A 13581-nucleotide genomic window follows, 5' to 3' on the forward strand; every position below is an offset into this window, starting at 1 on the left:
CTATATTCTGTACTCAGTGCAGGAAAACAGAAATATTATTTTCTGATGATGATAAAGAACATGAGGAGAATTCAAAGCCCATGAATTAATTTAATTTTTCTAAAAACCCTAGCTATTGTAAATTATCATTATTATTATTTTGAGTCATTTAGACTATGAACTAACCAACAAATAAGTGGAATTCACACCATGATTCAGACTGAATCAGAGTTGTATAAATACATTTTAAATGCGGATATCTGTTTTCATTTGGCCCTGCAAACATGTCCAAGAAGTATTTTATTGTGAAAGGTTTGCCGGATGTCGTATCTTTCGTCTCAACACTCTGTTAGCTTATGGTTTTATACAAGAAGTTTGTAGCTTCTTTCTATTTCAAACGACAGACAAGAACAGATGAACATGTGTGTACATTTATCTTTTGTACCCGAAGATAAAACATCAGCGGTTCTGCGCGTTTGACCGTTAACGCACTCAAAGCTAATGTGGCTAATGCTAACCGGCTAGCCGCTAATCCTGTCAGAGAGCAGAGGTGAAAGTTAGATTACACTTCAATCTGTGAAGTGCTGCCACCCAACCAGATGTTATAGTCGTAAATAGATGAACATAGAGCAGAATGAGGGCTTTCCTTGGTGTTAAAACACAGCAGCTGCTCAGCAGAGTCTGCAGTCCATCAGCAGCAGGTGAGCCTGGTCATGGTTTTCATCTACACACGATTCAAGTTAGAGATACGGACAAACAGCCTCCACAGAAGAGCTCATGATGTCAGAAGATTACTCTAATATCTTTGTCCAAATGTCAAAAAACATATGCATACAGTGAAGCTTAAATGGCATGATTAATTATATTCTTATTAATTATTATATTTGTATATATTATTTTTTATTCGAATTTTAAACAGATATGTCCAGCCAGTGCTCATACAACTCATTACCAATTACCAGTACCAGTACCAGGACCAAAGTGCTACATTTAAATGTCCATATAAGTTTTTAAAGTTTGTTTGTTCTTCCTGTACATCTCACTCACACAGTGGTTCAGACTGAGTTGTTTGTATTTTGCAGTGCGATGGCGAGCAGCTCAGACCAGACTCTACTGCAGCTCTTCCCCAGATGAAGAGAAGTCCAGACCGTCCATGCTGCGACACCTCACCTCCAAAATAATCGCCACAGGTCCGATACCAGTGGCCGAGTACATGAGGGAGGTGCTCACCAACCCTGTCATGGTGAGTGAGGACCACTCGCCCTGAATCTGTCACAGGTATTGGATCAGAGACAGAGCCAGTAAGATTTTAACTAGACATGTTTGTTTTTACCTTTTGTTACTATTTGTCTTATTAAAACCTGAACGCAGTCATCATCCTTCACTCAGACGGGTCCGTTCTCTCTTTCAGGGTTATTATGTGAGGAACAACATGCTGGGACCAGATGGAGATTTCATCACATCACCAGAAATCAGTCAGATATTTGGAGAGGTGAGGCCAGAGATTATATAACCTTTGAAGCATATGATATTACAGATGCTCATTTATAGATTAATAAAAGTTTAATTCAATAAAACGTAATATTGCTCAGTTCAACAAACCCTCACACTGTTACTGACGTTACTGAATTAGTTAATTGACTCTATGACAGTTTAACTTACTATTTGTGAATATCAGCTGTTTCAATTTCAAGAAAAACGACTCCCATATATACCAACTACTGTCAGCATTTTTGAGGCTGAATAAGGAAACATCAGTTGGTTTATCATGAAACTGTTTTAGTTCCATCTGTCCTGAAAATCACCAAAAAGTTGTTCTACAGTGGTGAAGAGGCGTGGCAGAAACAGGAAACCTGGTCGACAGGGTTTGAAAACAGCACATCTGCTCTGTTAGATAAGAAAACTTGTGGTAACATATTCGACCGTCCCTCCGTGCTGTTTGTTGTTGAATATGGTCTCCAGCTGCTCGGCGTGTGGATCGTCAGCGAGTGGATGGGAGCAGGAGGACCCAAACAGCTGCAGCTGGTGGAGCTCGGACCTGGAAAAGGATCGTTGGCCAGTGACATCCTCAGAGTGAGAACCGAGTCGTCTTATTCAGAACAGTTTTAGAACTGTCTGAGTCTCAGACTACAAAGTGGCTCAGATGGTACTAAAAGGTCATAAATGTAACTGGGAGAAAAGGTCATTCAAAAAATAAGATCAGTGAGATCTGATAATCCTCTCTGACACATCCTGGGATCCAGTGTAGGGGGGCTGAAACAGGAGTGATGTGGTCCCGCCTCTTGGTTCAGGTTCAAGCCTGGCAGCTGAGTCCTGCACAGTCTGGACTTAATAAATAAAACCATCAGGTTTTTGGCTGAGACCAGTAAAAGCAACGTGTCCCAGCAGAGAGAACTGAGGCTGTTTGGATGAAGGATAAGATGATGTTTGTTGTTAATTACAAAGTTATCTTGTGATTAGAAACCAAATCTTTATTATAGAACAAAAATGGCCTCATTTAAGCTCAGGAAGGAGGGAAACACCGGGTCAGTGCAGAATAAACATGATAAGTTCATATTATCTTTTATGAAACTTAAAGTTTCTGTTTAGAAATTATTATGAAATCAGCTGGTATATTTCAGTCCTGTGAGTTAAATGTTTCTGCAGCAGGGGGAGCTGTTAGTCTGTGTGTGTGTGTGTGTGAGTGTGAGAGCAATGTGTACATTAACATATGTTTAAGTTCTTTTCAAAGAACATACACCTCAGAAATCCAGTGAAAAGAAAAAAAGAAAATCAGATTGTTCACCTTATACACAGTTTTTCAGTTTTCTTTATTTTCTGTATTTAAGTTATTTGTGGGTAAAGCCTTAATTAAAAAAAAAAAACCTCCAGAATAAAATAAGTTTCATTTTTCTGTATCTTTACTGGAGCTAATAATCAATAACGACACAGCTGCATCGTTACCATGTGGTGCTGTAAAACATCTGTATGCCGACCTCCCCCTCAGTGACAACCCTGTGTTCCTCTCCAGGTGTTCAGTCAGCTGCAGTCAGTGCTGGGTGAAGTCTCAGTGTCGCTCCACCTGGTCGAGGTGAGTCCGGCTCTGAGTCGGCTGCAGGCCCAGAATCTGACCAGGGACCACAGCCAGGAGGCGGACGCCGAGGATGAGCCGGTTTACCGCCGCGGGGAGACTGCAGCTGGCCTGCCGGTGTCCTGGTACCGGCGGTTAGACGACGTCCCCGCAGGTAACTGGCAGCAGAGAGGCCGGTGTGGATTAAACCTGCTGGAAACATTTCCACACAACTCCCACTGCTCCTAATACAACTACCACAAATACTACATGTGACGCTGCAACGACCTGTGACTTTCACAGCGGTAATTAAGAAATAAAGAGACAGAGGAAGAAAACGTTGCTGTTCATCTGAGTGAACTGAAAACAAATGATCCAATCAGCATCATTTCAAGTCACAACATCTCACATCATCAGATCCGAGTGTAAATGCATCAATCTAACATCACCACGGTCAACAGCAGACAGTTGTGGTTCGTACAAGTTTCTTTCCACGAGAGAAACGTGATTCGTTTCTACAAAAATCCAGTTTCTACCTTCAGTTTGTTTGACAGATGTTTCACACAGGTCTAAAAAGTGAGTCTAGTATCCAACCAGAGTGCTGAGTATCTTATTATTTCCTCTTCTCTTCTCTCAGGTTTCAGCATCTTCCTGGCTCATGAGTTCTTTGACGCTCTGCCCATCCACAAATTTCAGGTACGGTTTAAAGAAACTATGTGTAGAGATTTTTTTGTGATTATAAGTCTTTTTATCAGCAGCTGTTTTGAGAAAAATGAAATAAGTGTGTTTCTTTCAGCCCATTCATCACTGTGTCCTTGGGCTTTAGTAACTCTGACTACCGCAGTGTCAGAGAGTTCATATCTGTGTTTACCAGCAGCTGGCACTGCAGTGAAATACACAGGAGCAATATCTGAGGAAATATGAAACAGACACAGTCTCAGCTCAGACATCATTTGTAGTGGCAGATGCATGTGTAGTTTCTGATCTCAGTGCTGTATTTTCTCTTATTTTGAAGGTCCAGGTGCAATGAAATGAACAGTGTAAGAAACAGGCAGCTCTGAAGAGATCCTTCTTCAATTCAATTCAATTTTATTTGTATAGCGCCAAATCATAATATACATTATCTCAAGGCACTTTACAGGGTAAGGTCAAGACCTTACTTTGTTACAGAGAAAAACCCAACAGTTCCCACAACGAGCAAGCGCTTGGCGACAGGGGGGAGGAAAAACTCCCTTTTAACAGGAAGAAACCTCCAACAGAACCGGGCTCAGGGTGGGCGGCCGTCTGCCTCGACCGGTTGGTCCTTCTTGTTTCTGTCTCATATCAGTTAGTTTGAAGAGAAGCCTGAACAAAAACTTCTGCTCTGGACTCTCGTTGACAGTGTCCCCTCTCAGGTGTCCAGTCAGCCTGTCTGACGCCGTGTGTGTTTGTTTTGGATAGAGGACAGAGAAAGGCTGGAGGGAGGTGATGGTGGACATCGACCCGGAGAAGCCGGACCAGCTGAGGTTTGTCGTAACGCCGTCTCCCACCCTGGCCTCGTCCACACTCGTACAGGTAAGTACCTGAGCCAGAACACACTGAGCAACCACCAGGGTCCTGGTCCCAGTGGGACACACATGTGGACAGCCTGTCCCTCACATAAACACATGATGCTGGTTTAAAGGTCCCATATTTTACAGTAAACCAGTGTTTTATCCGAAGTGTCAATATCCATCTCAGTGTAGTTTCACATCTCCTCTCTCAGGCTTCTCTCTGTAGCTCTAGTAACAACAGGTCAGTCAGCCAATCAGAAGAGAGGATCTGAGTCTCTCGTCTGATTGGCAATTGATGTTAAAAACTGAACTTTCTGTCCACTAACAAACTGTTCCAGCAGACATCACCTCATGTCTTCAAACTTTTTCTACAAAAATGTGAAAAATGTGTGAAAAAAGTCTGTTCAGGTTTTTCTTTGTGGAGCTGCTTATTCAGCCCGTTTCTGCTGTCGTGTCCTAACAGCTTTCAACTGTGTAGGTGAAAAATAACTGCACTGAATTACACACAAATGTCCTTGAAGTACAGCACACAACAGCAGTTAGAAATCTGAAAAGATTAAACACAAAGACTCAATTCAGTGTGTGGACTTTTAAAGCTCTGGGGGTTTAAGTTAATTTGAGAGGACTTAGCAGAGTTTGATTATTTCCACTTTCAGGCAGAGTGAATAACTTCTTTAATCTTTAAACGCTGTGGAAATGAACTCCTCACACACTCTGAGGTTTGTTTTATCGCCTCCATCTGGTTTTTATTGCCCACTTTTATACCAGCTATACATTTACAGCCTGTTTGATTTGGCCATGCTGGCTCAGTTTAGTCACTTTGAACATCCTGCCAGAGGCCTGACATCATCACCATCATCATCATCATCATCAGGCTGACTGGATGAAGAGCCTGCTTTTAAATGCAGTTTGAGGGCAGGAGCTCAGCTTCCATTTCATCAACCCAGACACAAACCGTGAAGCTGCAGAAAGTAGAAACGAGGCTTCGTCGCCGCCTGAGGTCGTCTGTGATTTTAAAACCCAAACAGAGGGACGAGTATGTGATGTGGTTACTAAACCGACTGTGTGTGTGTGTGTGTGTGTCTCAGGCAGATGAAAGGCGGGATCATGTGGAGGTGTGTGCAGAGGGTGGGGTCATCGTCCAGCAGCTGGCCAGGCGGATCACAGAGGACGGTGGAGCGGCACTGATCGCCGACTACGGCCACGATGGAACCAAGACGGACACTTTCAGAGTACGATGGATGAATTTTTATACATTATTGTAAAAATAAACAGATTTTCTACATATGACAGTTTATTTAAAACATTTCTTGGAGTTTTTTTTTTTTTTAGCTGTTTCATATCGAGAGCCACTGTGTGCGTCTTCAGCTTTGGTGCTCTTGTGTTAACTAAGTGAAAGTTTAATGAGCAGAGTATTTTCTGCAGCTTTAATCACATGGCAGCATCATGTGAGTGTTTCTCTGCTGAACCAAGAACCGAAGCAAACAGAGGATTATGGGAAACAGAGTCTTTTCAATCTGAGGCGCGACCCTCCTCCATGTTTCTGTCTTAATTGCTCCTCATCAGGGTTTTAAAGGTCACCAGCTCCATGACGTCCTGGCCTCCCCCGGCACAGCTGACCTCACCGCTGACATGGACTTTAGCTACCTGCGGAGGATGGCTGGAGGGGGCGTGGCCTGTCTGGGACCTGTCAGTCAGAGGACGTTCCTGAAGAACATGGGCATCGATACACGAATGCAGGTGAGTCTGATGGTGCTTGAAGAGCTAAGACTCATTCATTTAATGTGCGTTTTTAAAGGATACAACTAACAAATACTATCGTTATCAACTGATCTGAATGCGGACAGAGGTTTAGTTTGATCTCAACCTACTGAGTGAAATATAGAGTGTGACAGAGATCCTCACCCTCACAGGTTTAAACACCCCTGTGGTTCTCTGCAGGTTCTGCTGAGGAACTGCAACGACCTGTCCACCAGGAAGCAGCTGATCAGCAGCTACGACATGCTGACCAACCCCAGCAAGATGGGCGAGCGCTTCCACTTCTTTAGCCTGCTGCACCACAGCCGCCTCGCCAAACCCAAGAAAGCAGAGGGGCTGAAGCTGGAGAAGAAGAGGAGACCGGCACCGCTGCCGGTGGCCGGCTTCACCGAGCTCAGCTTCTCCTGAGGGTTCTCCAGAGCATCGCTCCATCAGCAGGTCAGAAGAGTCTGGAAACTGGTCCGATCTTCTCTGCTCGTGTGTGGCAGCTGGGACAGACATTACGTGATGTCGGAGGGATTTTTGAAGACTGAGGATCATGTTCATAAGACAATGTTTTAACAGCTGATATTTAAACATGCACAGTATTGATATCAGACAGACGACACAGTCTCTCTCTAATTTAAAGAACTGGAAGAAAAATGTTGCAGCAGTTTATGTCCAACATGATGTGAATTAAAAGTACGTTTTCTGTTGCAGTCAGTTGTGAAGATATTTAAAAATAAAATGACATTTATTGTTTAAGTGAAAGAGGCTATTTTTATTTTGAAAATCCAATCTATCAAATCGTACTGACACCTTATAGAGTGACTGGAGTAAACTGTGACACCACTTCAGGTCAAAGGTCGTCCTGCCACAGGAGGATCTTTTTCCTCCCTCGGACGTCGTCTCTCGGCCGGCTGCCTCCGTCCACATCTTGAAGCAGTTAGCTGAGCTCACAGCTGCACGGCCGCTGCTCACATCGAGCCCTGCTGCTCCTCCGGTAGCAATTAAAAGATTCAGTTACACATGTGCGGGGGGTGCAGGGGGTTGGGAGGGCCGTCACTGCCAAAACAAGCAGCCATCCTCCAGAGGAACAGCAGAGCCAGCGATCGTGTTCAGGATTGGTGATTAAATGATCGTTTCCAAACATCCTGCTGCAGATCGTTATCAGCTTTTCCTCTGATTCAGGAGGGTGTTGTTTTTTTCTGGGTTAATTTGATGATCGGACATTTGGAAGAAATTACAGGAATTTATTGAAGCTTTTGAGCTGAAGATGTTGTTGAGGTTAAGGTTTCTCGCCTTGAAACTGCCACCGGACAAAGTCAGATGTTTTTCTAACAGTCTGGTTAGTGCCTTTAAATCTGTCAAATAAAATTTGATAAGCCTTTTGGCTTAGAGTATAATTTAATATCTAAATTGAAAACGTGAAATCGTGGCAGGACATTAATTACATGGGTCACAAGCTCTGTAAATCTAACAGAAAATGATCAACTCCACAGTATAAGTAGATGCACTGAAGCAGTTTTGCTGTTGATTTGCAGCTGATCGAGGCGTCTGTGACTGAGTCACATCCTACTGTTGCATCCGTGACTTGCTGTGAATAAGAGCATTATTGAGTAACTGTGATGTAAAACCAGAGTTTCTGTAAGTTAGCCATTCAGCTTTATTATTTCTCCATCAAAATCATCCACATGACGCAATGTTTCTTGCAAAAATATAAAACATGAAATAAATTCTCAGGCTGGAGTCAGATCCGGATCAACAACGCTCTACAGTCCGGTCGTCCTTTTTTCAGACAGGTTTCCACAGAAAGACAAAGAAAGACAATAGCAGCTCGATTCTCAGCTCGTCTTCATCTAAATTTAAGAAAGAATCACTTGGAAAATAACTGTTTTTCTGCAAAAGTATGTTTCTTATGTTTCTGATTGATGTGTTCAGTCTCAGGGAAAAAAGTTCCCATAGCTGAATCTAAACTTCTGTAACACCTTCCTAAAATAATCCCATCTGTGTGAAATAGAGCAAAAACTTCATTTTAACCACTTTAGCAGCTTTAGAGAATGTGGGTCAATTAGATGTGCTGACATGATTTGATGAGCCCCTGACTTTTCATTTCCACCTCGTCACCTCTTTAGTTCACACCAGGATACGACTGAAATTAATGACCAAATTTCCACCAACCTCAACTGTGCTTTCAGATAAACACGAACATGCTAAAAGTTGGCATGTCCAATTTATAGCAGGCTAAACTACACGTTTTCCTGAGATAATGAACATTAGCCATGTTAACATGCTAACATTAGCATGCTAGATTTGATAACCAGCAAGTTTCTCAGGAAGCAGATCTCTACGCAGTTAGCTACAAAAGCTAATCTAAGATGCAAGTTTCAGTTGTCAATGTTTACTAAATCTCTACAGTTAATGTGCGGTGTGCAAAGTTAGCCTAACTCATAGTCCAGGTAATTCCAACTACAAAAATACAATCCAGGCAATATTGACATTTAGCATGTTAGCATGCTAATATTAATGTGAAAATGCTAACATGCCCTGAATCTCCAGAGTAGAGGTGGTGAAAGTTAGAAGTTAGCAAAAACAGCATGACCCCAAATCAAAACTTTTATAAGAATAAAATGATCCAGGTTGAAAAATGCCATAATTTTCTTTATCATTTTGACATTTGACATTAGAGAGATGCTAACTGGCTAACATTAGGCTACTTATATTTTTCAAACGATAAGCCATGGTTTAGGTCACTTGCAGAATTTGCATGTCACCTTCTTGGGGTCGTCCTTTATCCCCTCGATATGATCCCACACTTTTCCGACTTCCTGTCCGACATAACGCGTTTACTATGTGTTTTGATATTTGAGGTAGTGTGAGTTGTTTGCAGAGTCCCACTTGAGACGTGTGTTGTTGTTGCTGCTGTTCATCAAACTTTGTCCCGTCTATTATCGACTTTGACCTTCAACTCAACCTCTTCGGAAACTAGAGGACATTTTTATACTTTTGCAGATAAACAAACCAGAAGTTTTCAGTAAATTTTTCCAAATAGTGCAAAGACATTGCAAAAAGGAACAAAAGAAACATTATAGTTGGAACATCCTCAAGACATAACAGTTTCTTCTGTGTTCCACTTTGTCAGAAAGGACAAGTTTAACTAAATTTCTAAAATAGCTGTCACACCTCCTGCACGGCTTTATAAGATCTAGAATTTAACAACTACATAATAAAAATATGCTATTTGAGCTCAAAATGTATGTAAAGTCTTTTGGTTTTTAGCTAGCCCCTCTGTGGCTCAACTGGCAGTGAAGACAGTTATTGAAGAGACTGAATATTTTAATCTGAGGGGGGAAAAACTCTCCAGGTTTCGGTTCAAAGGGTCAGTTTGTTTTGGCTTAAAAAATAGGGAAACGGTAAAATGAGTTTTCTCTGCACCTGATTTGTTGCCACAGTGAGAAAGTCACAGTGTCCTCATAGAGCTGCCTGACCGACGTGTCCTCTTAATCCTTCTATCACACGTCGCCATGGGGATAGCTCAGGGTTTCCATGGTGACAGTTGCCATGGATTCCATAGCATCCCCTGCAACCGCTGAGGGACTCCTCGTGGTCTGCTGCTTCATCACAGGAAATGTTGACCCTCTTGCAGCTCTACGGGTCTTCCTCCATGTCGTCCAGGTTCGGCGACATGATGAAGTGTTTTGGGTAGTGCAGGCCTCTCTCGTCGGCGTACTCCTCCCAGCGGGCGTCGTCACTTTCATGGGTGATGTAGCGCTCACCTCGACGGGTCTCAAACTCCCTGAGGTCCAGCCAGGTCTGGTAGTCCTGCAAAACGACGGCAAGAACAGTGAACATGGAAACAGTAGGATTCAAGCCAAGGAGCTCAAAATCAGTGATACAACAGAGCACTTCAGTGACCAAGTCACAGTCGGTAGAAGCGGTTGTCTTTGGGTCCACAAAACACTTTAAAAATACTTTATCTACAAGTTCAACTGGTGCAATCTTGTCCTGAGCAGTTTTATTACTAGTTAAAGCTCCACCCAGTCTAAAGGTAGATGTCCATGTGTTTGTGATTATAAAGCAGGTCTAGGTTCTATATTAATACTGTGAAAGGATCAAAGCCTCAGTCCACAGAGAAATGCACACAGCCTGTTTAAAATCTGAGTAAAACTAAAACACACAATAGCCAGTAGAGCTCTAAATAAGTTGACTTTTTGTAAAATTCAGACACGTTCAGCTCAGTACACCGTCAGCCCTCCACCACAAACACAAAATAAAACAAAGAGTAGAGTTATCTGACTACTGACCTGCTGCACGTTTACACTGATTTAAAGATACCAGACTAGTTGGATTACCTGCGTAACCTGATTTCTCTGAGTAACCTGTTTACTTGAGTGTAAACGCTGACTTATAATAGCTTTCACATGCAGCTCAGGTGTTTCATTGATGACGCTGCCTGAAGGACCTTGTTGTCATACCGTCTAATCAGAATTCATCAGTAGCTGCAGGAATGCCTTCCATTTACTTTGACATCTTCCCCGTCTTTCCTGCTGCAGTATTTTCTAATAGTATTGGTTACCTGCAGCCAGGGGTGGCTCAGTGATTTGTCCACACTGTAGCGCTTCCTCATCTTCACCTGCAGCAGGTTGTTAATCAGGTCTGTGGCTGTGAGCAAGAACAGAAACACAACTTTAAATCCACTCAGGAAATCTGCTTCAAATCTGATTGTTTTTAACATCTCAACCATGACGCCAGGAAAATAAAAGGAAACTGCAGCTTTGAAATCAAAGGTCCCTTAGTTTTTTAGGGTTCAAAGCCTTTTTGACATGTACCAGAAAATCTCAGTTCTTCTACTGTCGAACTGCACAATTGTTGATCCACTGTCATGTTTTGGTTTAATTTTAAAAGTGAAAGTGGAAAGGGAAACATATTTAATTGCCTAAATTAACCAGCTTTTAAAAGATAAAAGAACATCAAAATGGTACCCAGATAGCAAAAATAAATCTAGCCCGAACCTGGGCATCATTGTCGTTTTCTTTTGGCCCAGTATATTCCTGGTTCCACGGCCCGAATCTGGCCCAAATACAGCATGATTGTCAGTTGCTGTTGCTGCATCTGGACCAATTCTGGTGCACACACAGAAAACCTTCCGGCTGTCAGCCAATATCGGAGGATAACAGTCGGATCTGCCCACATGTGGAGGTATACGGGCCAGACTCGGGCCGAGGACCCAGGCATATGTTGGGTCAGAAGTTTCATTTTGCTGTCTGGTTAGGGCTGACCAAAATACCCTGAAGCTTCGAAGCTTCGAGATAATGGTGCAAGTGATTAATCGATTATCAAAAAGTTGCCAGTTACTTTTCTGTCAATTGACTAATTGTTGCAGCTCTTCATTTATTGGCTGGATGTTGTGGAAAGTCCATTCTTTGTGACCTAGACTTATTCCAACTGTCACTTACCTTCCTCTGAGATCTCTTTCCAGGGGTTGGGTGGGTACATGAAGGCAGCGTTCTGGATCTGGTCGTTGATCTCTTCGTCCTCATTGAAGGGAAACGTCCCACTCAGACTTACGTAGATGATAACACCGACCGACCACATGTCCAGTGATCGGTTGTAACCTTTGCTGCGAAGAACCTCTGGCGCCAAATAGGCTGGAGTGCCAACAACCGACCGACGGAAAGACTTCTCCCCAATGATACGAGCAAAGCCGAAGTCACAGAGCTTCACCTGGGGGAAAAGGGAGAAGTGAATGTTTCCCCAAAGTAAGACATTTGAGCAGAAAGGAGACAATGACTTGAGTTTTGAGATGATTTGTTCTAACCTGAGGAAAGGGTTCTGCCGAGGCCAGGAGGACGTTCTCGGGCTTCAGGTCACAGTGGACGATGTTCTTGAAGTGAAGATGTCTGAGGGCCACCAGGATCTGTGGACACAACATGTGCAAAGTTCATACTCTACAGTTGGAGCAAACTGGGAAAGAACAGCCACAATCTCAAAGATCTCGCAAGAACTTAGTCCAAATCTGTGAACATGGTGTAACAGCTGATTGACATATATTTCCTCCAAAAAACTAGAATTACCGCCTTGTGGGTCTATGCCCCCACCAACCAGCCCCCTTTCACTTTTGGCCAAAAGAGTGTTTTGTGCAGTAACAATGACCTTTGACCACAACAGAATCTAATCAGTTCACCTTTGGGTCCAAGCAAACATTTGTGACAGATTTGTAGGGATTCCTTCACTGTGTTCCAGAGATGTTGCGTTCACGAGTCCAAAAATGCGTTTTGTGAGGTCACAGTGACCTTAACCTTTGACCTTTGACCACCAAATCAAAACATTTCATCCTTGAACCCAAGTGAATGCTAGTACCAAATTTGAGGAAAGTCCCTCAAGGTGTTCTTGAGACATCACGTTAACGAGAATGGGATGGACGTGAATGGTTTGTGGTCGTCACTGACCTGCGTAACCAAGAACTTGGTGAGGCGTTCGGGCAGTCGACTCTTCTCACTGGATAAAATCATCTCCAACATGTCACCATGAAGCTTCTCCATGACAACAAACACCTGTTCAGGCGTCTCAAACATGCACTCCAGGTTAACGATACCAGGGTGGTGGAGGTTCTGTCAGAAACAAGACGAAACCTTAAAACACCGGTCACGTTGATGTGTTCAGAGCAAATTGACAAAATAATGAAATACACCTTAAAAACTTACTCTGAGACATTGTTCCTTTGTTTTTTTTATTTCTTTTGATGTTTTCAGTTTTTTTGAACAAATTATGAAGGAAGATAAAAACCAGTTTCTGCTTTATGATCAGATTTGATTTGATTTAATCTTGTCTTAAACTGGTAACAGTCGGCGAGTCGTACCTGGAGGATGGCCACCTCGTTCCTCAGCTGGCTCTCCTGCTTGGTGGGAAACCTCATTTTGTCAATGATTTTGATCGCTACGTCTCTGCCAGTCTTTCTGTGTTTACCTGCAGACGATGAAGGGGAGAGAGGAAGTTTTTTTTTTATTGACGAGAGAGAATGATGTGAGAGACACAATGATCCACAACTGCACCAGTGTTTACTGTATATTCGTTTACTTATATTTTCCTACATTTTCAAACAGAAATTTATCAGGATTCATTTGTTTCACGTCTCACCTCCATAGACGATCCCAAACTGTCCGGAGCCGAGGACCTCGTCAGCAAAGATCTGATACACTGAACTGATATCCTGAACAAGAACAAGTTGGCAAATTAAATCTTTAGAAGTTGGGAAATAGGACAGAGGCACTGACACGTGAAGCC

General features: G+C 42.8%; 2 protein-coding genes across 4 annotated transcripts in view; one reads left to right on the plus strand and one right to left on the minus strand.

The window, feature by feature from the left end:
- Positions 1–268: 268 nt before the first annotated feature.
- Positions 269–7068, plus strand: ndufaf7 (NADH:ubiquinone oxidoreductase complex assembly factor 7). 2 transcript variants are annotated; one of them, XM_071468103.1, is made up of 10 exons: positions 269–680; positions 1062–1222; positions 1391–1471; positions 1942–2052; positions 2990–3203; positions 3666–3724; positions 4469–4582; positions 5649–5792; positions 6127–6300; positions 6502–7068. In XM_071468103.1, the coding sequence occupies exons 1-10, from the start codon at positions 614–616 to the stop codon at positions 6724–6726; spliced, it is 1350 nt and encodes a 449-aa protein (XP_071324204.1). In that variant the 5' UTR covers positions 269–613; the 3' UTR covers positions 6727–7068. The 2 variants fall into 2 exon arrangements, with proteins under 2 accessions (XP_071324204.1, XP_071324205.1); XM_071468104.1 differs by lacking the exon at positions 269–680 and having other exon boundaries at positions 1140–1257.
- Positions 7069–7949: 881 nt separating this feature from the next.
- Positions 7950–13581, minus strand: part of LOC139612487 (serine/threonine-protein kinase D3-like) — a 39189-nt gene continuing 33557 nt past the window's right edge. For both annotated transcript variants that reach the window (XM_071468100.1, XM_071468101.1), the window contains exons 13-19: positions 13435–13507; positions 13157–13263; positions 12747–12908; positions 12116–12214; positions 11754–12021; positions 10874–10959; positions 7950–10119 (exon numbers count right to left, since the gene is read on the minus strand). In XM_071468100.1, the coding sequence (XP_071324201.1) occupies positions 9946–10119; positions 10874–10959; positions 11754–12021; positions 12116–12214; positions 12747–12908; positions 13157–13263; positions 13435–13507 (969 nt within the window). In that variant the 3' untranslated portion in view covers positions 7950–9945. The remainder of the gene's footprint in view (positions 10120–10873; positions 10960–11753; positions 12022–12115; positions 12215–12746; positions 12909–13156; positions 13264–13434; positions 13508–13581) is intronic.

The sequence above is a fragment of the Trachinotus anak genome, unplaced genomic scaffold, assembly GCF_046630095.1.
Source record: "Trachinotus anak isolate AG129_WGS33_773 ecotype Australia unplaced genomic scaffold, CSIRO_AGI_Tana_v1 ptg000031l, whole genome shotgun sequence".
NCBI lineage: Eukaryota > Metazoa > Chordata > Actinopteri > Carangiformes > Carangidae > Trachinotus > Trachinotus anak.

Excerpts from the sequence above, each read along its gene's own strand:
- ndufaf7 (XM_071468103.1), top strand. The coding sequence starts at position 614 with ATGAGGGCTTTCCTTGGTGTTAAAACACAGCAGCTGCTCAGCAGAGTC. Across the intron at positions 681-1,061 it reads CTGCAGTCCATCAGCAGCAG|TGCGATGGCGAGCAGCTCAG; the intron begins GTGAGCCTGGTC and ends TGTATTTTGCAG. Across the intron at positions 4,583-5,648 it reads CCTCGTCCACACTCGTACAG|GCAGATGAAAGGCGGGATCA; the intron begins GTAAGTACCTGA and ends TGTGTGTCTCAG.